This window comes from Brachyistius frenatus, unplaced genomic scaffold (assembly GCF_029030835.1).
Source record: "Brachyistius frenatus isolate BFR_SWC_R1_liver_20210118 unplaced genomic scaffold, ASM2903083v1 Contig_5, whole genome shotgun sequence".
NCBI lineage: Eukaryota > Metazoa > Chordata > Actinopteri > Embiotocidae > Brachyistius > Brachyistius frenatus.
In genome coordinates this window covers 8,209,312-8,234,806 of record NW_027210604.1, presented here as the reverse complement: position 1 = coordinate 8,234,806, position 25,495 = coordinate 8,209,312, and the positions used below count along the sequence as shown (strand labels likewise).

General features: G+C 41.8%; 1 protein-coding gene across 1 annotated transcript in view; it reads right to left on the bottom strand.

The window, feature by feature from the left end:
* frem2a (FRAS1 related extracellular matrix 2a) overlaps positions 1-15,285 on the bottom strand; it is a 61,848-nt gene extending 46,563 nt beyond the window's left edge. The window contains 3 exon segments of the mRNA XM_069720747.1: positions 7,409-7,498; positions 10,201-10,546; positions 10,548-15,285. Of these exon segments, the coding sequence (XP_069576848.1) occupies positions 7,409-7,498; positions 10,201-10,546; positions 10,548-15,212 (5,101 nt within the window). The 5' untranslated portion in view covers positions 15,213-15,285.
* Between the last annotated feature and the right edge of the window lie 10,210 nt (positions 15,286-25,495).

Here is a 25,495-nt window from a genome sequence, read left to right as displayed (position 1 = left end):
CAGTGCCTTTTAGCTCATCCTGCAGATGTGTGGCAGTCGACGTACTGAGAGGTTTGGCATGTGTGCAACTCGTGGCAAAGAGAATCACAAAGACTGTGATGGGTTCTGCACTCAGCTGTTTCTGTCTTCTACAAGGCGTGTGCCTGTGTGTGGCCAGGCACACAGAAGACTGAAAGCAAATCATTGTACAGGTCTTTTAGCAGCACCATAATCCAGCGTCTGTGTGTGTGTGTGTGTGTGTGTGTGTGTGTGTGTGTGTGTGTGTGTGTGTGTGTGTGTGTGTGTGTGTGTGTGTGTGTGTGTGTGTGTGTGTGTGTGTGTGTGTGTGTGTGTGTGTGTGTGTGTGTGTGTGTGTGTGTGTGTACTGTACATGTGTATCCCACTTCATTTACACTTCGTTCAGGGCAATCAGCATGATAGTGGATATCTCCTGAGGTGCGGTGAGCTGTCAGTGCACTGACCAGGAATTCATAGCTCTGGGCAACTACCAGTCTTTAAAAAGCTGCTCAATTCAAAGACAAACAGAAGCCAAAGTTTCTTTGTTGTTCATTTACAAGGATCAACTACGGCTATTTCACAGGACATGTGTGGATGTAATTATTTCTCCAAGCCACTGCATTTAATCAATCACTTCACAGGAGTTCAAATCAACTATAAGGACGAATCTGATGCTGCTGTTAGTGCATCAGAGAGAACTCATGTGTTGTGTCTGTAGGTAACAAAGGAAGCAAAATGCACATACATTACCCAGCATCCATCCACCCACAAGAGATAAAAGTTGCGTGTGACAGAATAATGCATTGTTTCCTTCCTACATTCAATAGCCATTAGGCATGACTGCGCAGAAACACCCTAAGCGACCTTGCACACGAAACCCAAAGAAACTGACATCTGGGGCACGGATCCTCCCTCCTTTGAAGTTCTTGTAATACACTTAATAACCATGAGCTTTCCTGATGTCTACAAAGACAGCCGTATACGTCCCTGGGCGTAGCTTAAAGGGAAAAGGCTCGGGGACAAGGAACCAGTGGCTTGCTTGAGGTGTACGGGTGTGTATGCAGCTCGACACGTGTGTACATTTGTCTGTATCTATGTGTGAGGGAGTGCATATATGTGTGCGTTCAGAGTGTCAGATGAGTGACGACACCTAAAAGCATTTTTGTGCTCGTCAGAGAGGCAGAACTTCAGCAAGCACATAATTCCAGGCCCAGCACACGTCTCCGTGTGCTTACAATATAATATTTAACAGGAGGATGAGTTTAATTTATCTCAGGACAGTTACTGGCTCTCCTGAGAGCTAACTGTGCCTTGGTACAGACATGATAAACTAGCTGTGATTTCTCCTTTCCACTTTTTTTTCCCTTTGCACTCATTTCCCTTCATTCTCTCCTCAGACTACTTTTCAACAACATTTGATTTTGCCTGTAAATGTTCAATTTACTTCTGCTGCTTTCAAAATGTTTACCTTGAAGACGTATGTTTTTTTATTACAGGGTTTCATACTACAAATAATAAAGCAGAGCTGAGAACAGCTCCCGAGTGTTGCATAGTTTTATATTGGAATGTAAACAGTAAAAATGCAAGTATCACTTTGTGATGTTTAAATGATTTAAAGCTAAATTAAAGCTCCATTAGGATCCATTAAAAATGAAAAAGCAGGCAACACAGATGGTAAGGATGACACATGCAAAGACAGTAAAACATAAAATGAGATTTTATGAGAACTGGAATTGTCACTTTCCTGCAGTTTCATTTTGTACAGAGAAAATCACATGCTATATGAAATGGAAGAAGGACAAGGTGAAAATTAGATTAGAGAAAAAACTGTTAGGGAAAAAAAAAGAGTATAGAAACTGTTAAAAAAAAAAAAAAAGAAACTCTACATGACAAAAAAAGAAAATCCAGTGCTCATAATTGGAGGCAATTATTCGTACAGTCAGAAATGTGAATGTTGTCATTTCCATGCCAAAAAAAAAAAAATGCTGAAAAGATTTTTGGTTTATTCTTGAGATTAGAGCGTTTGGTCATGTTTGAGTGTTTACATGTCAAGCATCAGTTGTCAAGCATCAAGAAACACCGAATCAAAGATGATTAACGTGAAGAAAAATCCCTTCACATCCCTCAGTCTCCTCTCGAGTTTCTAATGAGATGCAGATCATCACGAGCAACACTGCAGAATGAGCCACAATCCTACAACAGAAGAGATCCGTCAGGCCCGCTGACAGACAAACACGGCAGGCGGGGACAGACAGCAGGAAAAGACAGCGAGGGTGACAGAAAAACCAAATCCTGGTGACTAAGACACCCGTCACAATAAACCACAACACACTTTGAGATTTATTTCAACTCAACGGGAAGGCAAAATATTAACACTGAACCTTGAGAGGAAAAGGGGACACTGATCGGCGGCGAGACGGGCAAAAATAACATGAAAGAACAAAATATATAATGAATACAGATGTTGAGCAGGGTACAAGAATGGAAAATGAATAAAACACATTGAACAGAGATCTAAGACTGACAGTGTGAGAAGGGGGAGATGAAGAGGATAAAGATAGGAGAGCTAGGCCCTGGGAGAAGCGAGTGACAGTAAATTCCTGAGTGGAGACAGATAAAGAGAATCCTCTACTAAAGCCAAGGGACGTGTTAGTGTGTGTGTGTGTGTGTGTGTGTGTGTGTGTGTGTGTGTGTGTGCGTGCGTGCGTGCGTGCGTGCGTGCGTGCGTGCGTGCGTGCGTGTGTGTGTGCGTGTGTGTGTGTCAGTCTGTGCTGCATGCTGATGCATTACCTTGCACTTATGCCCTGACATTACTTTAATAACAGGAAAGATAAACAACAACAAAAAAGGTCACGGGATTATCTATGACCAACGTGACAGGCAGTTTAAACCTGTAATTGTTTGTTTTTTAGTTTCAAATCCTTCTGAACTCAAATTCCAAAGTTGGTGGAATGTATGTAAAGATGACTGCTTCAACAAATATTTCAACTTTACAAACATATTAAACAGCTTTTACATTTACATTCAATGTGTTCATTCGAGTTCAAGTTTCCGAGCCAAGACAAAATGAAACTCTTTAAGTCTTTCAACTATTTAGTTTAAAAGTTGTTAAAGAGGCAATTTAAAGTGGACTCAGTTCATTTTCTGCCAGTTTCTTTCATCCATTACAAAAAAAAGTCAGTATGTAAATAAATAATTTGCTCCGCTTATCATCAACAGAGATGAGGGCAACCCAAGAAGGTCATTTCATCTTAAGAGTTGGCACTGCTTTTATGAAAAAAGACCCTTTGAAGAGAAGAGGAAAAAAAAAAATCACAGTGACACCACAGATCTGCACTCAATCACACATCATGCACAAACAACACTGATGATGAAGAAACAGTGCTCTTGCAGTATATATGGTGATAATTAGTCTTCTTACACCAGCAAAGGAAAAGCTGTGCACAAAGCATTTTGTTATGATTAAGATAGATGCGTGCAGACTAGGAAATGCATGTAATTTGTATCGTTTGCAAAGAAATGTAGACAAATGAAAGGGTGCTATGGAAGCAGCATGAGGGGTTGAGGTGGACATATTATTGTAGCTCTAGATAAAGCAGTGGTATGTCTGGACTGCTCGTGAGCAGGGAGTGGTGAAGATGGGATGAAAGGATTCTATTGTAGGTATCAATCTCATTTGCAGTGGGAGGAGAAACACCAAAAAAAAAGAGTTTTGGTGGGTTTCTTTTTCTGCCGCTAGCAAATATGGGTGAATGAAATTCTCTTTGTGGTGCTAAAAGGTTTAAAAATGCAACATCCCTTTCCAGACACACTTACTCTATATACTCCAAAGATCTCACTGTCAATAAATCTAGAGCGATTTTTTTTTTTTTGGGGGGGGGGGGGGGTAAAAAATGAAACCCACCGACCAATAGAGTCTTTGGGTGATCCAGAGCAACTGAACCATTTATGGAAAGATATGCTGCTATTCTTTCTTTATCAAAGGCATGCTTCTGTGCTGTGAGCAGGCAAATTAAATTCCATGCTTTCTATTAAATCAGGAGCAGAGATCTGAAATATATCAAAACCTGGGCAATGAAACCAAAACCACCTGCTTGGTGAAATAGCACTGGAGTAAAGATTAAAAATGTGATTTCAGTAAACCAACACTTTGCAAGTGAAACAACTGCAGTAGAAAATAAGTGGATCAGTTAATGTACTTTAAATAATAGCAACTATTGAGATAATGGAAGCAAGATTAAATATTCTCCAGTGCCAGCTTCTCAACTTTGAGGATTTTCTGCTTTGTTTTGATAATTTAATAGTAAACAAGACAATTTAGGTTTCAACTGTTGGCTCAACAAAATAAGTCATGTTTGACTTTTCAATGACATTTTACACACCATAATAAATCAATTAATTGCTAAAATAATTGGAGGATCAATCCATAATCAAAATCACTGTTAATTTGTGTATTTTGAGTATTTTGTTCTCATGATCTGTAATTGTTTTGTGCTCTGCATCATAACTCTGTGATCGTCACACTGTCAGAGAGAAGCCTGGGAAAGAAGCCATGTTCCAGCCCATTACAGTTAACCATAGTGATCTTCGCTGGTCTTAACCTGTGACGGACATTTCTTCCTGTCACTCTTTCCTTGTAGATGAGCCTGTAATAGGGTCACATAATTATCGGTGGCTGCCTCGGAGCTCTGCCCAGCTCTGACGCCCAAGGCTCTCATTACCAACAATGCTGCCTGGGCTCTTAAATATCAAACACCTCTTTGTGCTGGAGGGCTGACCGCCCCTTAGCCTACGGCTACCCCTCTCTACTCTGCTGTGCATGCATATGTGGGAGTGTCTGCACAAGTGTGTGCCAGCACACATGTGAATTAGTTTTTTTTAAAACATCATTATAAAACATAGGGAGACCAACTGACATGTACATTCATGTGTTACGAGAACATAATGTTTACTTCCTATATAATAGAGACTTGTGTGGAAGAATTAAGTTGTGGGAAATTTTTGGACAAGGATGCTTCACATCCGCTTCTGTGATTTACGGATATGCTGCCTTACAACAGAACGTTAACAGTGTGTTTTTAAATATCTTTGTCCTTCCTTTGCCAATTCTATATCCCGAATCAATTTGTAATAACACAAACTCTTTTGAGGGGGAAGGAAGCCCAAGTGAATCCAGTAAACTTATGGATTGATAATATAAACTCATGTACTTCAAGTAGAGTTCCTTTTTGAAAGCCTCTGGCTTTTCTAGTTTAACAAGAATGTTGCCAAAAGCATAGAAAAAGAAAAAAAAAATCTAAGAACTTTGTGGGAGCATGGACAATCAATTAGTCAATGTTTCTCCTCTCATGTGCATAAAGGAACTGTTATTCTTTTACGCATTAGTACTTTCTTCTAAGTGCATTAGAAACATGGTATGAGAAATACCTCTGAAAGGTGGGTCTAGGGGTAATTCACAAAACCATGATTTCATGGTTTTAGACAGAAAGTGTCACATAACACATGATTTTCTATTTGTGCAATTTGGAGAGCACATTTAATTTTTGGATGTGACTGGTTAATACAAACGGTAGTTTAAATTGCACAGGAAAATTACCATCTGAATATGAATAAAAAATGGCATACTCAGCCTTGTGATATGCAAAAGTAACCCACAATCTCATGGCCATGTTTTAATTCAATGCTCGATGATACATTGTAGTCATGTGATTCTCCTAGAAGCTCGATGTCGGTAACTTTACAAGGTCTTATGTCACATTCTGCATATTTGCAAATTTATCTAACCAGAAGAAAAAAGGTGAGCGCCATTGAATCAGTTCAAAAAAAGAAAAAGGAAGGAGAAGCCAATAATAACCAAACCCATAAAAATATTATTAGATGGTTTTAAAACAGGGAGTTGTGGCTTTGTGGTCATTACACTTAAGCTTTATGAAAGCCTTAGTTGTAGCACATTTGGCGTACGTTTTGAGTCATCCCATGTGGTTGTTTGTTCATTAAGTTACATTGGCTTACTTTACATACCCTGCAATAAATATTAATACTTATTTTTTTTTAATGGTTACCGAGGTCCCCAAACATTGGGAAACAAAGAAAATGCTTCAAGCAAGAACAAGACATCGAACCTGTTGTATATTTTTTGGTATTTATAAAATGTCCCATTGGAGGGCATTTTTAAAATGTTTGTTCTTCTCCTCTTCATTTTGAGTGTGTTTCCCTTAATGCTTTTGCATCTCCTTTGTTCTACCCAAAACTCAGTTACAGTTTTGATTCATTAACGGTCATTTCTGTTCTGTAGTACAGTATTTCCTGCGTTTGCTGAACTTGAACAAATGCAACAACCTCTTAAAGATCTCCCTCACTCGCAGAGATTTCCCTTCATGATTCTGCCAACTGTTGATTGCTTAATTAGTAGATGCCTCTGTGAAAAGATGCTCATTTCAAGCACATTGTAAGAACACGTATGGAACAAAATATACTGATTTTATTTTTAAGTGTTAATTTCATGTGCATAAATCAGGCCACAAATGACAGTTATTATGCATGTGCAGTTGGTGCAGACAAAAATAGAGAGGAAGAAACATTAGAAACTGACTTCACACATAAAAAAAGTATGTTGTTGTTTTCTTCAAATTAAAAATCCTAGTTGCTCTACTTTGTCTAGAGAAAACAGATGTACTTATATATACAAAGTATCTAAATACTTATATACATAAGAAGAGTTTATGTCAATGTTATATGATTATGATCTATGTAATTTGTGCAATACATGTTGTTGATCTTCTGTTGGTGGTGACAAAAAGCCCTGAGAAATCAGCCTGACACTAGGACAGAATATAGAGTAATACTCCTTGACATGTCCTACAGTCCTATTTACAAATTATACTCACAGTCTCATTAGCTCACTGAACTGTGAAAGTGATGCGTGTTAATGTTGGCGCCACAAAAGGAGTTTTCTATCTTTGATGAACCTGGAAATCTTATCAATTCAAAAAATAAGTTAATACAGTGTGGCATCATTTGCAGTGCACAGTCAGAGTCAGAAGACCTCTGTTCTCCTATGCAGAATTGTCAGTGATTGATATTCTGCACTGAGACTGTGAATGGCAGATCATTTTATGGTAAAATCCTGAATCAAATGAAATCAGAGCAAAACAGCCAAATTACCCTCCACTGATCTGTTTATAAAACCTGCTGGGAACAATTTACAAAATTAATTTAGCTATGAGCTGGAATATAATGTTTGACAGGTGACTCGCAGGTCCATCACAATCATGAGTTGTGAGTTACTGAATGAGAAATGAGTGACTCTGGGAAACTTAACAACGATTGTGAAGACTCAGAGTGAAGAGGAGCATTAGAAACACACCCAGAGAGATGATTACATATAGATGTAAAAAGGGTGTAGTCTTACCGTTATCCTCGACAGAGAAGTGGAACAGATCAGATGTAGCGTTTTCTTCATTTCGCAGTACGTAGCAGATGTTCAGGTCATTAATATCAGCTGAAAAAGAAAAGTAACTTTATTTATTCATGTGTTTATCTTTGTGTCATGGAAGTGATAAGACAGATGTAAATTTATGACCTGGAAAAAACTAAAATAACTGAAATCCAACAAAGGATAAACACAAAATTGTGATGACAAGCAAACAACAAAAAATGTTTGGTATAATTAATAACAGAATGCAAATGAGGCCTAGTGTACTCTGCAATCTGAAGTAAAAGCGTTCACTGTCAGGTCATGGTGAGATGATGCGTGAGGATAATTTCAACGATCGGTTTGGTCCAGCTTTAAGCGAGGTGATGGCTAAAGTATAAACTGTATATCGAAGTGATTTGTCCTTGTAGAGAATTTAAATATTATATTTGTGAAACAATTTGCATTTTAAGATTAAAAAACCTTCATGTGATGTTTCATGCTGACTACAGAAATAGCCTCAAACACCCTTTGAAGTTGTATTACAGCTTTATGGCTAGTTCAAACACTCCCTATGTCAAATAATTGTTCAAAGATGGAAGCTGTCCCACTTCAGCACCGTATCAGCCACAGTAACAGCAGGTCTCTAGTATCACACTGATTCGGCTCCTTATCAGCACTCAGCATGAACAATTTTCTACCAGAGAAAGCATTCTGAAAGTCATGCATCCGTAATACAGGACGATAAGGCCACAACCTCAAATTCAAGACAGCTCGTGCAAAACCAACACAATTTTTTTTTAATCCAGAACCTGCTCAAATATCTGTGTCAACAGTCCTGATCTTTTAATGACAGACAAGGTAAGAATGTTAAAAACAGGATTGTGGCGGGCACCTCCACTTCCACAGCTGTTTTCCAAACTTTTCTGAATTACAGGGCTCTGTCTACATTTTTCTGCACCGTTCCCCACAAACATCTATTACTGTGCAGAAAAAAAAAATCATCAAGACCGTGAAAGGCCTTGGCCCCTGCAAACCACCTCCTTTAATAATAGATGTCAGAGGAAGGAGGTTCATAAAAGTATAAACCCTTAACTCCTGACTGGGACGCATCTCAAGCCTTTTAGTTGGCTTCCTCTCCTTGCTGCCTCCCCTTCATGCCTTCTAACATGGAGACGGGGACAACAACAAAAAATCAATAACTCTTTCACATTTATACAATGATTTTTGAGACAGAATTGTTCTACTTTCAGGGTAGCGTTCATCTTTTCAAATTAACAAGTATCAATCTGATTGTACAGCAAGAAAACGATCTTCTTTGTGGCGCACTTGAACCCAAAGACCTTACAAGTACAAAGTCAACACTGTGAACGAGGGGCACAGTGTTCATTAAATATTTAAAGAGAATGCCTCATGGGATGTGCCCTGGAAATAGGATGAGTAAATAAGCGAGGGATTGTCTCTTTCACCTGACTGATTCCGGTGACGAGCCTGTTCGCTCTCTCTTACTCAATCTCTCACGCCCCTTCCCTCATTCTTTATTTCTCTCATGCCACCTCCACCCTTTGCCTCCTTTGCACTCTCTTTCACTTTACTTGCTCTCTCTTCCCCCTCTTGTGCCCTTTACTTCTCTCTCCCACCGCACTCCCGTCTCATCTGTGCCCTTTTTTTTTTTTTTTTTCAAAGACTGCAGCCGCACAGTAGTTGTCAGAAGTGTCCGTCTCCTGCAGACTGAAAAGCTCTTTTCTCATTCTTTGTTCTCTGCCCATGTCTGTGCTTGTGCCGAGCTGTGGCACAAGCAGGTGAATTTTCTTACTTGTTGGTTTAATTGCCTCAGCGTGATGTGAACTACGGCATTGATTGCAGCGCTTTGAACCTCAATCAGCAGCATTGTTGTCTTGATTCTTTCGGCAATATCAGTAAGCAGACATGTACACGTTCAGATTCCTGGTTTAGGGCGGCATATCTCCCGCTGTGTGTTGGTGCTGTATGGAAATGTACTATGCCAAGAGCTTTTAGTTTTTTCAATAAATCACAAGATACACAAGTTCTCAATAAATTGTTTCAAATTGACCTTACCTGGTCAACCTATCAGAGTGTGCTGCAATTCAAATGCCATCCTGTCACTGGGAGCTCTGCACTGACCTTCTCACATGATCCTCTACTTCTGTCCTGCTTCATTTAACAAACCACTGTAGAGAACATCAGATGTGAACACTTCCCAAGAGAGTCAGACATCATAAATTATTCATCTCTAACCGTCTACAAGACATTTGCGGGAAACATCAGCCTCTAACTTTGGTCTGCTAATTATGATTTGATGAGCAAGGCACATCTAAATGAGGCCCACAACTTAACTATTGAAAATCCCAAGCCAGCACTTGTCAAACATCTGAATAATTATTACTCCATAAATTAAAATCTTTTGCAGGCTGTGTGAAAAATTAATTAAAACTTACAGATTTGCAGGGAATTTGAACTTTTTACTTTATGTTTCTCTGAAGTCCCAAAATCACACATTTGGAGAATATAATTATTAGATTACAAAAAATTAAGATTAAAACCACTTCTATTAGCCAAATAAGCACAGCAGTGAAACTTTTTAAAATATTGAAGACAAGCATTTTATTTTGGTAGATTGTTGTGACAGTAAAGTAAAATTATATTTTTGTCTAATTTATTTACAAGATGTGACAGATTAAAAAACAAAATCAATGTCATTTGAGTATTCAATATTCATGCAAAGGTAATTCATTATGATACTAGTGGGTGTTTTATTCAGAGCTTACCTTGACTAAATGTGTCAATGGAGTTGTTTCCTCGTCCCAGATTAATGATATAGCCGTGTTTGGGCAGGGTGGTGACGTGGAACACCAGAGATGCCGGACGGCTGTCTCTGTCCTCTGCCCTCAGCACTTTGGAGGTGATGGGGAACCCCAAGTGACCTGTGGATAAAATCTTCAAATTGGGTGCACCTTTATTCACCACAATCTGAGGGACGCCGTTGTCGGTTTCCACAATGGTGATCTTCATGGTTTGAGGGCGCCTGGTCTCGAAAACAGTGTCGGGGAAGACATAAAAGTCGGTGTGTGTACCATCAGTGACAGTGAAGGAGAACGAGTCCTCTGGGGATTCAGGTTCCGTCGTGTTTGTAGCTGATGAGATTGTCATTGAGATCTTGTTTTGTGAAGCTGGTGACAGGTGTGGACTGGTTGTAGAGCAGTTTGCCATGAACAGGCAGCTGTGTGACAGTAAATTTGATCAGCTTCTCAAATGTGTCCTGGTCTTCAGCAGTGAGCTCAAACGGCGTAATCATTTTAAGCTGGCCTTCTGTGACAACGAGGCTGTTCATAGTCACAACAGGTTTCTTATTATCAACGTCTACAATTGAGATCCTGAATGTTCTGAAAATGGGATTGTAGCCGTCAGTGACTTCAAACTCAAAACTGTCCATTTTCAACTCATCATCAGAGGTGTGGATGTAGTAAATCTTACTGCCAGCTAGTTGGAGCTGAGTGAAAGACACAATGGGCATCCCTGGAGTATCTGTACACTCCAAATGGCCCCTAACAGGGGCCCTTGTGATGGTGAAGACCAAGTTCTCATCAGGGCTGTTGAGGTCAGTGGTGCTGAGGAGATCTGTGGTCAAAGTCACTCTGCCACCTTCTCTCAGAGACACGCCTTTACTGACCACATCAGGGAAGACCATGTCAATATTGCCCACAGTGATGTAAAAATAACGATCAATAAGTGGGTTCATTCCATCAGTGACATCGAATTTGACCAAGTCTCGGATGCCCTCCTGTCCGTTGTGCGTGTAAAGTATAAGCCCGGCATCAATTTCAGCTTGTGTGAAATTCATGTTGAGCGTGATGTTCTCCAGAGACCCAGCTGGGTTTTTTCTCTGCAGGAGACCCTGACCAGGCCCAAACCGGATGATATATGTGAGCGTACTGTCATCTGAATCTAAATCTGTTGCTTTGAGCGCTTTGTTGTTGATCTCATTGGACTCTCCGATCTCCACCTCCAGACCGTCGTTAATGAGCATTCTAGGGGTCTCGTCATCAACAGCGATGATCATAACCATAGCTGTTTTCTGCACAGAGTACTTTCCATCTGTCAGAATGACATCAAAGCTGTCCTCTGTTGTCTCAGAGTCATCGTGCTCATAAATAATACTTGATGTGTCTCTAATCTGCTCTAAAGTGAAATTAGTCACCATAACTGAGCCGGTGGATAGCTGGTTTAAAATGGCACCATGTTTGGGAGGTTTGGAAATGATAAACATCAGCTCCTCAGGTGGAATATCAGCGTCGGCTCCATTTAGAATTGGAGTGTCGATGACGATGTTCATCCCCTCCATCATGACAATCTCCCTCAAGTAAATATCTGGCTTTTCATCATTTGCCGGGATGATAACGATTGGGAAGAAATGGTTCTCTGAGAAATTAATGCCGTCAGAGCACTTAAATGTGAACCTGTCCTCCACGGGCTCTACCCCCTTGTGAATGCTCTGTACATAGTAGATATTTCCCTGCCTGATGTCTCTGATTGTGAAAGCACTGATAGCTGTTCCTGACCTGGACTTCTCCGAGCCTGGGGCGGGGGATATATTTTCCACATAGCCGGCAGCGGGTTGGAGAATGATGGTGCAAAGGATATCATCCGTTGGCGTGTCGTTATCATCAGCGTACAAGTGCTGAGGGCCAATGGCGTATTTCTCTCCTTCTATGACACTGAATTGAATCCCAACTTCAACCTCAGGAGCCTGGCTGTCAACTGGAAGTATCGTGACCCATATGTGAACTCCATCGACCTTATTGCCACCTACTGTCCAATCATCTGACATGTCTGTGAGAGTCAAATTGAAGCCATCTTTCTGAGAGGTAAAACCGATCTCACCGCCAGTGTGTGCATACACAACCACACCATTAATTATGTCAGCCTGTGTAAAACTAGTGGCAGGCACTCCTTTGACCAATATTTCACCCATAACAGGGGGATCTTCCACAATAAAGGTCAGCTGGAGGTCATCTGTGTCATCATCATGGCCTTGAATCACATTAGTAGTGATTTCTGTGGCTCCATTTTCCAGCACATCTATATGAGACCCGATTGTTCCCTCAGGCAGACTGACGGTTGGAGTCTCATCATCGACAGGCTTTACATTAACTTTGACTGTCATGGTTACAACATGAATCCCATCACTCACATCCAACTGAAATTCATCGCTCACTGTCTCCTCTCCACTGTGAACATAGGATATCTTCCCCTCTGAGATATCCTCAAGTCTAAAAAACCCTTTTCTCTCAAGGTCAGTGAATGCAACCTGGATCTGGCCATGTTTAGGGGGCTGGCTCAGAGCAAAGGTTATCTTATTACTCTCTGTGTCGAGGTCTGTAGCATCCAGCTCTGCAAATGTGATGACGTGCGTGCCTCGTTCAAATACAGTAAAGCCCGTGTTGGTAATCTGAGGGGGTTTGTTGTTGACGGGTTGGAGGTAGATTGTGAAAGCTCCTTCTACGCTGTTCCCGGCTGTGTCTTCAACAGTGTAACGAAACTGCACAACGTGGGCTGTGATTCCAAGCTCAACATCAGGGGGGCCATAGGAGATCTTATGATGGTTAATTTGAGCTTGTGTGAACTCCGTCACTTCAGTGGTGGGGCTATCTGTCAGAACCAAAGAACCGAACACAACTGGGTTATTTTCATCGGTATCCGTTGGGGGCTGGATAACTGTGTATTTGAGGTCACGGTCCTCAGAGTCCAAATCTGTGTAGCGCAGAACTTCTTTGCTAAAGTGAGTGAGCTTGTACTCCTGAACGGTCATCTGCAGGGTGGTTCCAGGGAACAGCTCAGGAGGTACGTCATCGATAGGTAAAACTCGGATTACAAATACATTCTCTCCTGATATGTTAGGGGGGTCGTTGTCATCCTGAACTGTGAATACAAACTGATCCATGACTGTATCTGTGTTGTGAGGGCCTGTGTGCTTGTAAAACAAATTCCCGTCAGTGATGTCTTTCTGAAGCCACTCTGTCACCTCCTTCTCATACACTTCATCCTCAGCATTGAACTTCCAAGAGGAGGGGTCCTCTGGCGCATCTGACTGCCTTAGGAGCACTGTGCCAACACGAGAAAATGGGGGGACAATGGTGAATTTAATAGTTGAATCCTCGGAGTCAACGTCAGCAGCACTGAGCATGAAGGGAGATATAGGCATCATTTGATTTTTGAATAGCACCAGACCAGTGTTGGCATTTATAATTGGTGGCTCATCATCAGTGGGAACAATTGTAATAGGAAAGAGGAATTCTACTTCATTTTTTCCATCTGTCATCTTGAAGACAATGTTGTCGCTGTATGTGTCACTCCCATCATGCTGGTACACAACAACCCCTGTTATAAGGTCAGCAGGTGTGAAGAATTTCCTGTGAGAGCCCAGAACCATGAGGTCCCCATGGCGCAGCCCATCCACCACTGTGATTGTGACAATGTCCAGGTTGTCCTCGTCACTGATCTCCAAGTTGTGAGCACTAAAGAGGGGCCGAGACTGACCCTCATACAGCAGCTGACCCGTGTTACGTGTTACAACGGGGGCCAGAGAGTTCATCGGCTTCACAACAATCATAAAAGCAAATGGGTCTGAGAGGGCCCCGTCTGTGTCCACCACCTCAAACTCCAACTGGAAAATCCTCTCAGTGTCTGAGTCCAGGGAAGGTGGCTTGTATGCTATTTTCAGATCACGCAAGTCTCTCTGATAGAAGGATGTGATGGGAAGGTTTCTGTCATCAGTGCTGACAATATAGCCCTCCTCGTAAGATAAGGGCGAAGTGATGTTGAAAATAAGCTCATCTGGGTCTGACTCTGCATCTTCAGCAGCCAGCATATCAGGGGTGAGAGCAGTCATGACAAACTGGCTGACCTCCATCATCATCATGGACACAAAGCTGGGTTTGGGGGGAGTGTTTTCTTCTCCCTCCTTGATGCGAATCATAACATAAAAATACTCCTGTTTCATTAGGTTTCCTTCCTTATCATGCAGCTCCACAACCATGGGAACATAATCCCTGTTGGGAGATTTGCGGTCAAAAGTGTGCTCATAGCGGATGTCAGCTTGTGTGAATTCATCGCAGTCCATCATTTTGGAAAGTTTGCCCCCATCAGTGAGTTTCCCATATCTGGGCAGAGCGCTGCCGCTGCCCAGGGATGTCACCTCACATTTGTGAGAGTCTCTGTCATAAGTAAACTCTAAAATCCTCTTGTCAATTGGATTACTGATGCCGTTGAGATTATCAACAGTGAGAGGCATGTTTTTGGTGAGTAACTCTAGCTGCGTAAAAACTACTTCAACCTCCATCATAAACGGGATGATAACGGTCTCGGTTTGCGCGTCGTACCTGAGCTGCAGCTTCACTCTGTCTCGAGCTGGACTTCTCGACCCGTAGTGGGAGTATGTAACATCGCTGGGACCGAAATCACAGGGAAACTTTTTGGGAGAAAGGTGCCCCGGTCTCTGTGAGAGCGGATCATTATCCAGGACGGTGACGCTGCACCGGTCTCCCGGCTGGGTCTGAATCACCAAATCATTGATGGGATCGATGAAGAGCGACCTCCCAAAAGGCACGCGTATTCCGTTGTTGGCCACCAAGATAGCATCTTCTGATAGTTCTGATCTGAGCGCGTAAAATAATCCAGAGCTGTCAGAGCTGTCAGGTTGCGCGAAAACAATGCCTGTTACTGAAAAACACAGGAGAAGTCTGTAGAACAACATCTTTGCAACCGATCTGAGCCAAACCATCCTAAAACAGTCACTCTGCCAAGGTGCCGCTGTAAAACGTCCCGGTCTTTTTTTTTTTACTCTTAAAAAAACCCCAAAGAGTTGGGAGTCAGAAGGATGGCAACACGGTGACTCCCGTGCATCTATTCGTCCTGCCCCTCGACATACTCGGCGAGAATAGCGCGCAGGAGTTTTAACTTCAGACACTTGAGAGCCTTGCGTAAAGAGCTACCGCCCCTCTCTGCGCATATTGGAGGATTTTGAGGGCTTGTTATCTCAACCTTGTCGCCAATGGGCAGCGCAGCTGACAGTCACAGGTAGGTGGGGACTAGGGGATGAGTCGAAATACACAGATACGATTTGTTATAGTGCAATTACCGAGTTTCTACTGTTAGAGCAATTAGATATGATATGAAATACACTGTTGATGGCACATAATCCCGTAATCGTTGGATAAACTGACCCTCTGATTAAATTGGGAGAAACATCAACATTGCAATCCAGGGGGCTGCAGATATATCCTATGGTATGTCAGAGAGAAAGTTGAATAACTCCACCAACTATATTATGTTAATGTTTTGAAGATAAACCATTGAACTAAAAGAGTTAAAAACAGAATAAATCCCATAAAAAGTATTTTAAAAAAAATTCTTTTAAGTCATCATTTTATTAGGTGAAACTGTTTTTTGCAAATATTTACAGATCATTTGTGCACTTGTGTGGCAGGTTAGTATGCCCTAGTATTCATTCATATTATGATAATTTTACATCTTCAGAAAATTACAAATTTTGCTTAAGGTCTAATCTAACCGTGGTTCATTTTTGCTTGTCATCTGTCATCTAATATTGATGATTCTGGACTTTAATGCTTAATTAAAAGGACACTAACTAGTGTAGTTAGTATGTTGCTTATTAATCCTCTGTAATGCTCCTGTTCATTTGCTCCGCTCTTCGCACTGAAAGATTAAGTGCGAAAAAAGGTGACAGAAGTGAAAGACTGGCTCCCTATTTCTTATTCATGTGTGCATTCCTCCATTTATTTATTTAGCTGTTTATTTTGAGGCGAATAAGCAGTTCAATGTGGTCCTCAGAAACGTGTTGACCTTCCCTTCAAGGAAGAAAATGAAACTGGGCAGGCCTTCCATTGCCCATTAGGTGAGATAAAGAATGACCCTGTCCTTGTCAGTCGAGATCAGTTAACTATAACGTAAAAAAGTACATTAAAAAATATTGCAATAATCATCAGAGTGAGGATGTGAAGTACACATTCAGCTGCTATGGACAAAGAAATAGGCTACTGATTGTTGATTGGAGAAAATCTATCTTGCTTGTGGGAAATCTGTGCAACATGTGGAACATCTGTTAAGGCTAAATCATGAATAAAGATGGAGAGAAAAAAATACTTTTCACACCCTGATCTTTTTTTTTTTTTTTAATGTGATCTGCTTTCTCCTATTTTAACATTTTTACTGAAATTTGTTTTTTCAATATTTATCATTTGTACCCTGAACCTTAGAAACACTGCTGGTGACTACATTTTGATCTCGACTCTCCACCACCCATGTTTAAAATGCCAGGTGATTAGAGGGTTCCCATTGCCTTGTTATTTCAAAGTACAAGGCACCCACAGCTTTTCCAGCTGTTATACTCTGTATATGCTCAGAAACATTCTTCTTGCAACTTTACATGAGAGAAGCTCCTCAGATACGTACATGTTAGATCTGCACTGTGGGAGCTGGATGCATTAAACAAATTGTGCTGAATACTTAAATCTGATGCGAGACAGAGAGTGTGATGAAGAACAAAAGAATGACATTAAGATCATCATTAGGCCGACAAAATTAGAGACTACTGAACATTTTCACCTGCAACTTTAAGCTGTAGTTTGTCTCACACAAAATTATTTACACGGCAAAAGATAAAGGAGTCCATCTGATGGACATCAGTTTATGCGAGTCCCATCATTTGGGCTGTGTGGATGGTCATTTTGCAAACATTTGTTCTGTTCCTATCTGACTAATTATCACTGAAACTCCAGCTCATCCTCACAGCCCATCCCCTACCAATCACAATGAAAATTTTTGAAAATTCAGCTTCATATTCATGACATATTTACATAGTGCAGGACGGGGGGTTCCTTCTACACAGCAGCTGCTATGCTGTGATAAGGCCAAACGTGGAGATTCTGGGGTTTGAGCCTACATGGGAAAGTGAAAGATTCACAACTGTCAGCTAATGACAGTAGGAGGGTTAGGTACCCATCAGATTTGGTTCATTTGCATAAAATCTTGGCAAGCATGCCACAAATGACAAAAACGTTCCCTACTTATAATAAAAGCTAAGTCATTTGAATGAACATTTTGTGATGAGCTGGAACCACATACTCCATGAAAGCCAAATGAATATTCACCATTGCAGTGTACACTAATTTTCAGCCACAGAAGCACACCGGAGTACATTCATGTAAATCAGTTTTACATACTTGTGGCATTCTTATGGTCAGTATAAAAACAGTTTAAGATTATTGTTGTCTGGCATGTGAATGTAAAAAACTGATTTTGGAATGCTTGGTCATTTGGTTTGGTCTGATTAGGAGTAATCATTACAAAAGCTCCCAAAATAACTACAAACAAGACAGTACAGATTCTCACTGCAAGGCGTAGCCCATGAACTCTGAGAGAAAATTTGGTTTGTTTGCAGACACACACCACCCACACTCCTCTGTCCCAACTGAATTAAGTAAGTTATGTAGGAGGTTTAATCGTTGATGCCCTGACAAAATGTTTGACAGTGGAAGTACACGAGATGTTTTTCTGCTTCCGATTTGTCTGATATTTCACTGTATGCTTTTGCAGATGTCCAGCAGGGTCTGGGTCCCTGCACCAAATCAGTGAAGCTCAATGTGTTGCATTTCGATAGTACCATTACATTGTTTTTTATCGATTTAAAAGAACATCTTTTCTGATCAATTTATTAAATCAATGATCCATAATAATCCCAAGGAACATTGTATATCTGAATTTAGTCGTAAATTGAATCAATGCAAAAAGGAGTGCATCTTGTTTTGTTTTTTTGTACATTACTTAAGTTGTCTTTTTAGTCTACTCTACATGTATATTTCACTCCATTTCATATACAAGTAAGCCAGTTTTATGACACTATATTTTAACAGCGATACATAAACTACTTTGCACATTCATTTTTTATATATAGGCTATATATAAAACATATAAAGTAGCTCAAATTAGCCTCAACTTGAGTAGCTACCACATAAAAATGCTGTTCACATATTATTGCATTAATGCACAGAAAATACCTGCACTGAATGCAAGACCTTTACTCGGGAGTGTATTTACATTGTGTTGCTTATGCTTTTACTTATTTTTTTACCCAAGTAAAAGATCTGAATGCTTCTTTGCCTGCACACACATCACACAGCTGTTACTCTTTTGCTTTCAACACTCACCAGCAATGAAAGGAGCAGGCCTCCTGTCACTCTCTGCTCTGTCCTCACTATCTCCGTAACCACACACAACCTGTTTCTTCTTGAGGAAGCGAACACATAAAAGCAGCAGTTTGACATGCAAAACCACTGGTTATATCTCATTGAACGACCAACCTGAAATTAGTTTTTGTCTGGGTCAGCTGAAAGTGTAATGGGAATCCCTCCTCCCACTCACCCCCATTTAGACATACACACTCACACAAGGACATACAAACACATCCAGATTGACATCTGGTCTGTCTTTGTTCCCATATTACTGTCGTGAAAATGTAAGCATTCAGAGGACACACCAGGAACTCTTTTTCTCCAAACAGACATGTTAGCGCCGCCACTGCTCTGTAATCATCGAAACAATGACCGTGTGAGTTCACACAAAGTGCCATTCTGGTTAACGTTTACTGTCTGGTGAAACTGCCAGTTTGTTCCTGCGTCTCACACACTCATTTCCATTGTGGGTGACAATGGTTCTGTAGACATTTGCCTTTCAGTTACAGGGAAAATTTTATTATTATGAATTAGAGGAGAATTAAGTAAATATCTGTTATCTGTGGATTTGTTTTTTTGGATGAATTGCTCTGAAATCTGCTGCAGACTTTCAATGAACCACTCTCTGGCTTTTAAGAAAACACTCTTGTTTGCATCCATTAGTTTCAGGACTACTAGACACTGAAGTTTTGCCAAATTCTTTGTTTCCCAGGTTGATGTTCACTGTTGGAACTTTTATCATGAATGCAGAAGAGACAGTATACTAAACTGTTAGAAATTAATGACTTGTTTACAGCTTTTGTGTGAAACTTTTTCTGCCTGGTTGGCTTTGTGACATGCCCCCTACAGAGCGTATTTTCTGTATTTCGTGTGATTTCACAGAGGTGATAAGTCTAATAAGGGACAAGCCTGCCACACTTCATCACGCATCAGACAAAGCACTCTGCTCTCACCCCGCAGGCAGTATCAATTTGCACTGGTTGTTGTCAGCTCTTGTGGCAGAGGTGAACATTTGTTGCAGTACTCCGGTAGAAATTGTTTGTTGTGTTTGCAATACATGGAAGGGAAAGGAAGGAGAGGAGAGGAGAGGAGAGGAGAGGAGAGGAGAGGAGAGGAGAGGAGAGGAGAGAAGAGGAGAAGAGAGGAGAGGAGAGGAGAGGAGAGGAGAGGAGAGGAGAGGAGAGGAGAGGAGAGGAGAGGAGAGGAGAGGAGACTTTTTGAAACCGCCAGTCTTACCAGATTTTTTTTAATTTGCCCTTTAATTGTTTTCTATTTTTACAGAAACCTATTGGAGCATAAGTTGCCTACAGATAGAAAGCCCACAGAGAAGAAACAAAATAAGCTGTTTATATTCCTGAGGAAAGAACAAAAACTGTCTCACTACACAATTAATTACACTGCAGATGCAAATTAGGGCTGTATAAACCCTATCTTGCATATTATTTGCTGCCATACAGTATCACCAAAAGATTTCAATGGTGTGAGAAAAAGGAATAGAAACTCTGAATTTGAATAAGGTAGGTAAATTAATGTCATGGTTTTCTGTCTCAATGCCCAGGCAAAGAAATGGTGTTATTATTATTTTTTTTTATAGGCTACTGCTCTCTGGTGGTGAAGTGTGGCGCAGCATTCAATCAGCTCCAAGTCAATAGCTAAAGGTGTTGAAATTCATCAGGTTGAATTGACAGGAAAATGCAAAAAAAACATCCAGTAATAGTTTCTGATTCAGAGCTGAAACTTTTCTTTGCTAATTCCCGGACCTATCAGGCATGCTAGTGCTGTGTTACAGTGATTTATCCCCACTGATCATCGCATGGCTATTAAAATTTTAGCTGGCTCAAGGCTGATAGTGATAAACAGAATCAGAGGGTTACCACATCATCTGCATGGAGAGTATAAAGAAAGGTATAAAGTAGAGAGACATCAAAGACCTCAGATAATACACAAAACAGTCCATTGTTTTACCTGCAGGTTACCTTTCACACTCACATGTGACATTCCAGGTGTGTATCTGATCATTGTTTTATCCACCTTGTAGAGATAAATCCGTCACATGTGAAAGCCGTACTGTTAAATAAATGAGATCGAGACAACCTCTGTGCCTAATTACAAAGTTTCAGCCATCATAGCTGAACTCAAGAGTCAGAAGACAGCGCAGCTTGTTTGAAATTTAACAGCCCTTTGTATGACACCCATGCCCTTTGCTCCAGATCTATTCTCTGTTCCAATGAGCTGTTCCTTGTCCACTAACATATGCACACTGTTAGTGTGGTATATACCTGCCGTCCAGTGTCGATCTATGGAGATCACCTGCATGAAGAAGCCATGCTGTGTTGTTCCTTGGAGATCACCAGTTGACGTTTCTCGGCAATCCTGTGTCAGTCCACAGTAAACCACACAGTCGAACCTGCCGTGCTGTCCACGGGAGATCACCATCGGTCCTTGGAGACCATCTGGCTGCCGGCCTGCCAGCGCTGCGGCTCTGCCTGAACCCATGCTGCCCAATGTGAAGCGCGGGGACGCGCCCTCAAGCCAGCTTGGACTCGCCTGTCTCGGCCCCGGTGATAATTACAGGGACACCCTCACCTGCTGGCACGGGTCTCGTGGACTCTCTCCCTTTCCAGACTAGTTTGAGTACCTACCCCGACTCAAAGAGGATCTCCAGTCGGGAGAGATGATTGTTGCCTTCCAGCCATCTGGGACTATTGTGTTTATGCACTTTCAGGTTTTTTTCCCCCTTGACTCAACCACAGCCACAGCAGCGACACCCCTTGCAGATAATCTGCAGAGGGCGATCTCCAGCCAAGGCATGCTCCTGGGGCAGCACCACCAACTGCTCCAGGAACTAAGGGACTCTCAAGGGGCCATCGGGTCCCAAGTGGCGCCCTCTCCTTCTGGCCACATTATGTTTGTCATCGGGTCTTCTGTCTCTATTGGCGCTCATAGACTCTGGGGCTGAACAAAGTGTTTTGGACTCAGCCTTTGTTCACAAACACCAGATTCCTGTCGAGGCGCTGGAATGCACCCTGTTGGTGAGTGTGCTGGATGGCAGCTCCCTGGCCAGTATTTTTCACCGTACCCGTCCTCTGTCCTTGCTCATGTCCGGAAATCACTGCCAGAGTCTGCAGCTCTATATCTTCGTCCTCACCGACCCTATGACTGCTCCATCGATTTGCTCTCCGATGCCTTGTTTCCCTCCAGTTGGCTCTATAATTTCTCCCAGCTGGAATGTGAATCGATGGAGAGGTATATCTCGGACTCGCTCGCCGCCGGAATAATTCCTCCCTCATCTTTGCCTCTTGGAGCGGGCTTCTTCTTTGTGGCAAAGAGGGATAAGAGTCTCCACCCCTGCATTGACTACAGAGGATTGAACCAGATCACCATCAAGAGCAAATATCCTCTGCCTCTCATCAGCTCTGCCTTCGAACCATTGGCAGGAGCCACCATATTACAGCCACATGACAATAAACTGCCTTATGTCCTTATTTACCAAATTGGACCTCCATAATGCCTACCACCTTGTCCGAATTTGTGAGGGGGGCGAATGGAAGACCGCATTTAATACTCCTCTGGGACATTTTGAGTACCTAGTAATGCCCTTCAGATTAATCAATTCTCCTGCAGTGTTCCAGGACCTAGTCAACGATGTCCTCCGCGACTTCCTCAACCGCTTCGTCTTTGTCTACCTCGATAACATCCTGATCTGCTCATCTGGCCTCCAGGAACACCATCACCACGTCCGTCAAGTCTGGCAATGCCTCCTGGAGAACCAACTCTTCGTGAAAGCCGAGAAGTGTTAATTCCACATCCCATCAGTTCAGTTCCTGGGGTTCATTATCGAGAGGGCTCAGGTCAGAACGGATCCAGAGAAGGTCAAGGCAATCTCTGAGTGACCAGTTCCGTTGAACAATAAACAGCTCGAGCAGTTTTTGGGATTCACCAACTTCTATTGCAGATTCATCCGAGACTACAGCAAGGCAGCTTACCCCCCACCAGACTCACCTGTTCCAAGATAGTTTTCACATGGACTCCAGAAGCTGACCAGGTATTCTGTTCCCTTAAGGAACGTTTCACCTCGGCACCCATCCTCATCCAACCTGACGACAGCCGTCAGTTCATTGTGGAGGTGGATGCCTTTGACACGGGTGTGGGGACGGTGCTGTCCCAACGCGTTGGTTAGGCCTCAGACTTGCGCTTTCTTCTCTTGCCGACTCTCGCCAGCAGAACGGAACTACGATATGGGAAACCGGGAGCTGCTGGCAGTCAACCTAGCCCTGGAGGAGTGGAGAGGGGTCAGTACATCCTTTCATCGTCTGGACAGACCACAAGATTCTGGACTATATTTATACAGTCAAACGCCTCAATTCCCGCCAAGCCCATTGGGCATGGTTCTTCGCTTGTTTTAACTACACCATCACCTACCACCCCGGTCATATGAACACTAAACCCGACACCCTATCCCATCAGTTTGCTGTCAGGATCTCCGCCTGTCCCTGTTTGTCGTTACCTCTGTTTCCCCGATCACCCTTTTTCTCATGTTTCCTGTCTTCTCCCCTGATTGTTTTGGTCTGTCATTTATTCTATGTTTTGGTCTGTGTCTGGAGGGTGTGGATTCATTCCACTGCCCGCCTTCAGTCATCTCCCACAACCGCACCTCATTCAGCTAGCACAGCTGGTTCTCATTCCAGTAATCACCAACTGGCAGTATATTAAACCCCGGTCCTGCACTCCACCTGCGTCAGTCTGTCCCATAATCTCACCTGGTACCACGCTGCAGTTCAGTAAGTCTGTTTGCTTGTTCTACAATTCTGGTTCTGACCCCATGTTTGTGTCCTGCCTGCTGCAGTCCTACCTGTGTGCCTGTCTGTCTGCTACCCTGTGGTACGTACCTGCTGTCAGTGTCAATCTACGGAGATCACCTGCACGAAGAAGCTGTACTGTGTCATTCCTTGGAGATCACCAGTTGACATGTCTCGGCAATCCTGTGTCTGTCCACGGGAAACCACACAGTCGACCCGACCCATTGTCCTGCGCTGGTCCACGGAGATCACCAGGTATCCAGACCCCCCCTCCCCTCCCTGCTCAGCGTCGGTCCTCGGAGACCACCTGTCTGTCGGCCTGCCACTGCTGCAGTCTAAATTACAGTAAATCTCAGCACTCTGGCTGCACACACTCACAGTAGGCTATCATTGAGCCTAAATAAGCTGCTGTTGGAAAAGTACACTAGTTAAGACTTTGTTTTTTCTGTTTTGACCAAGCTGAATGGATCCAGCATACACAAAAACTCCGCCTATGGCTGTTGTGTCCTTAAAATACACTCTCCAAGCGATTTATTAATACTCCCACAAGCACTTTGTACACATTGGTGCAAAAAAATTGGTGCACAGAGAGGAGATACAAAGAAAGAGGGGATTATAAAAGATTAGCTGCAGTACTGCCTCAACAGATTTAGGAGACCACTTAACGCAAAGGAGAAAAACAGTTTAGTGAGGTGACTTTCAAATGCTTTCAAAACTTGTGGTTTCTCTTTTACTTTTAGAAAACCATACAGGTGCTGTGAAATCATAGCACATTCATGGCACACAGTAGGTCTACATCTTATAAATGTATTTTAATGAGCTATTATTATGTATCACATGGTTCTATTTTCTAATATAAAGAATTCAACATCCTCTTATTGTTAATATTAACAAAACCGATGTACAACATTAACATACTGTCCACATCACTGCTGCTGATGAAGTTCATAGTTTGCAACATGGGTCTTAAAACATGACAATTTCTGGTAGGGTAATATGGAAAGGTTTCTGCCTTTGAATCTGGGCATAGCAATGAGAGTGTCATATTGTCAATGTGAATTGTGCTGTCACTGAAAGAAAATTATAATTGATTAATTTCACTTCTAAAATGTGATAGTGTTAAAATGGGAAAGTAAGTATTTTGATATGGGACCATCTTAATCTTTTGTCTATCTGACAAATACAAAACAATGACCAAGACAGAGAGAGGCTAAAGAAATTACCATGAACTCGAATACCTGGCTTGCCTTTTGGATATAAAATAAATGGATCCTTTTGCATCTGATAAGCATGTGTGACGGCCTATTTTTCTACATGATATGATATAAATGTTGAGAGATTCACTTTTCTTTAACATATTGGCTGGATATTAAAAAAAACTCATAACACAAATGCAGTCACATTTGAGAGGAGAACCACAAATTCTAAGTTCAAAATCACAGAAGAAATTGTGATTTTAGATTAAAAAAAAATTATAAATAATGAGAGGCATTTGTGCAAAAATATGAACCACTAAGAAAGATAAAAAAAAACATTTTACAGGGTGTATTTTAATGTTTGAAAACCAAGAGATAGTGCAACTCTGCATTAAGGCCACATCATCGATCGCACTATGGCCTAAAGGCTAACAGATTAAAAAAAGAAAAAAAAAGAGCTTTAATTATGGCAGGATATGTGGAGCATTTGCCCCTTATTGATGAATTTTATAAAACTGGAGCATGTCTAAATATGCTGGGTGCCTTAATATCCATACTCTATCAAGATTAATTGGTTGATGTTAAGCAGAGGTAGAGAGCAGTCCAACAATGTCTTTGCTCCTCAATTGGGTTTTTCTTCCAGCTGCCATACTAAGTTTATGACAGAAGGGGGCAGAATTAGGTTATTCACGTAATTAAATGATCTTGAGCTGAAGGCTCAAATGGATTTTTATGGTTTCCCCAAGGTGTGATCCAACCTGGCTGTGAGCATGTGGTGATTGAGGTTCCTGCTCATTTGGGAAGTGGTTTGCACACAGC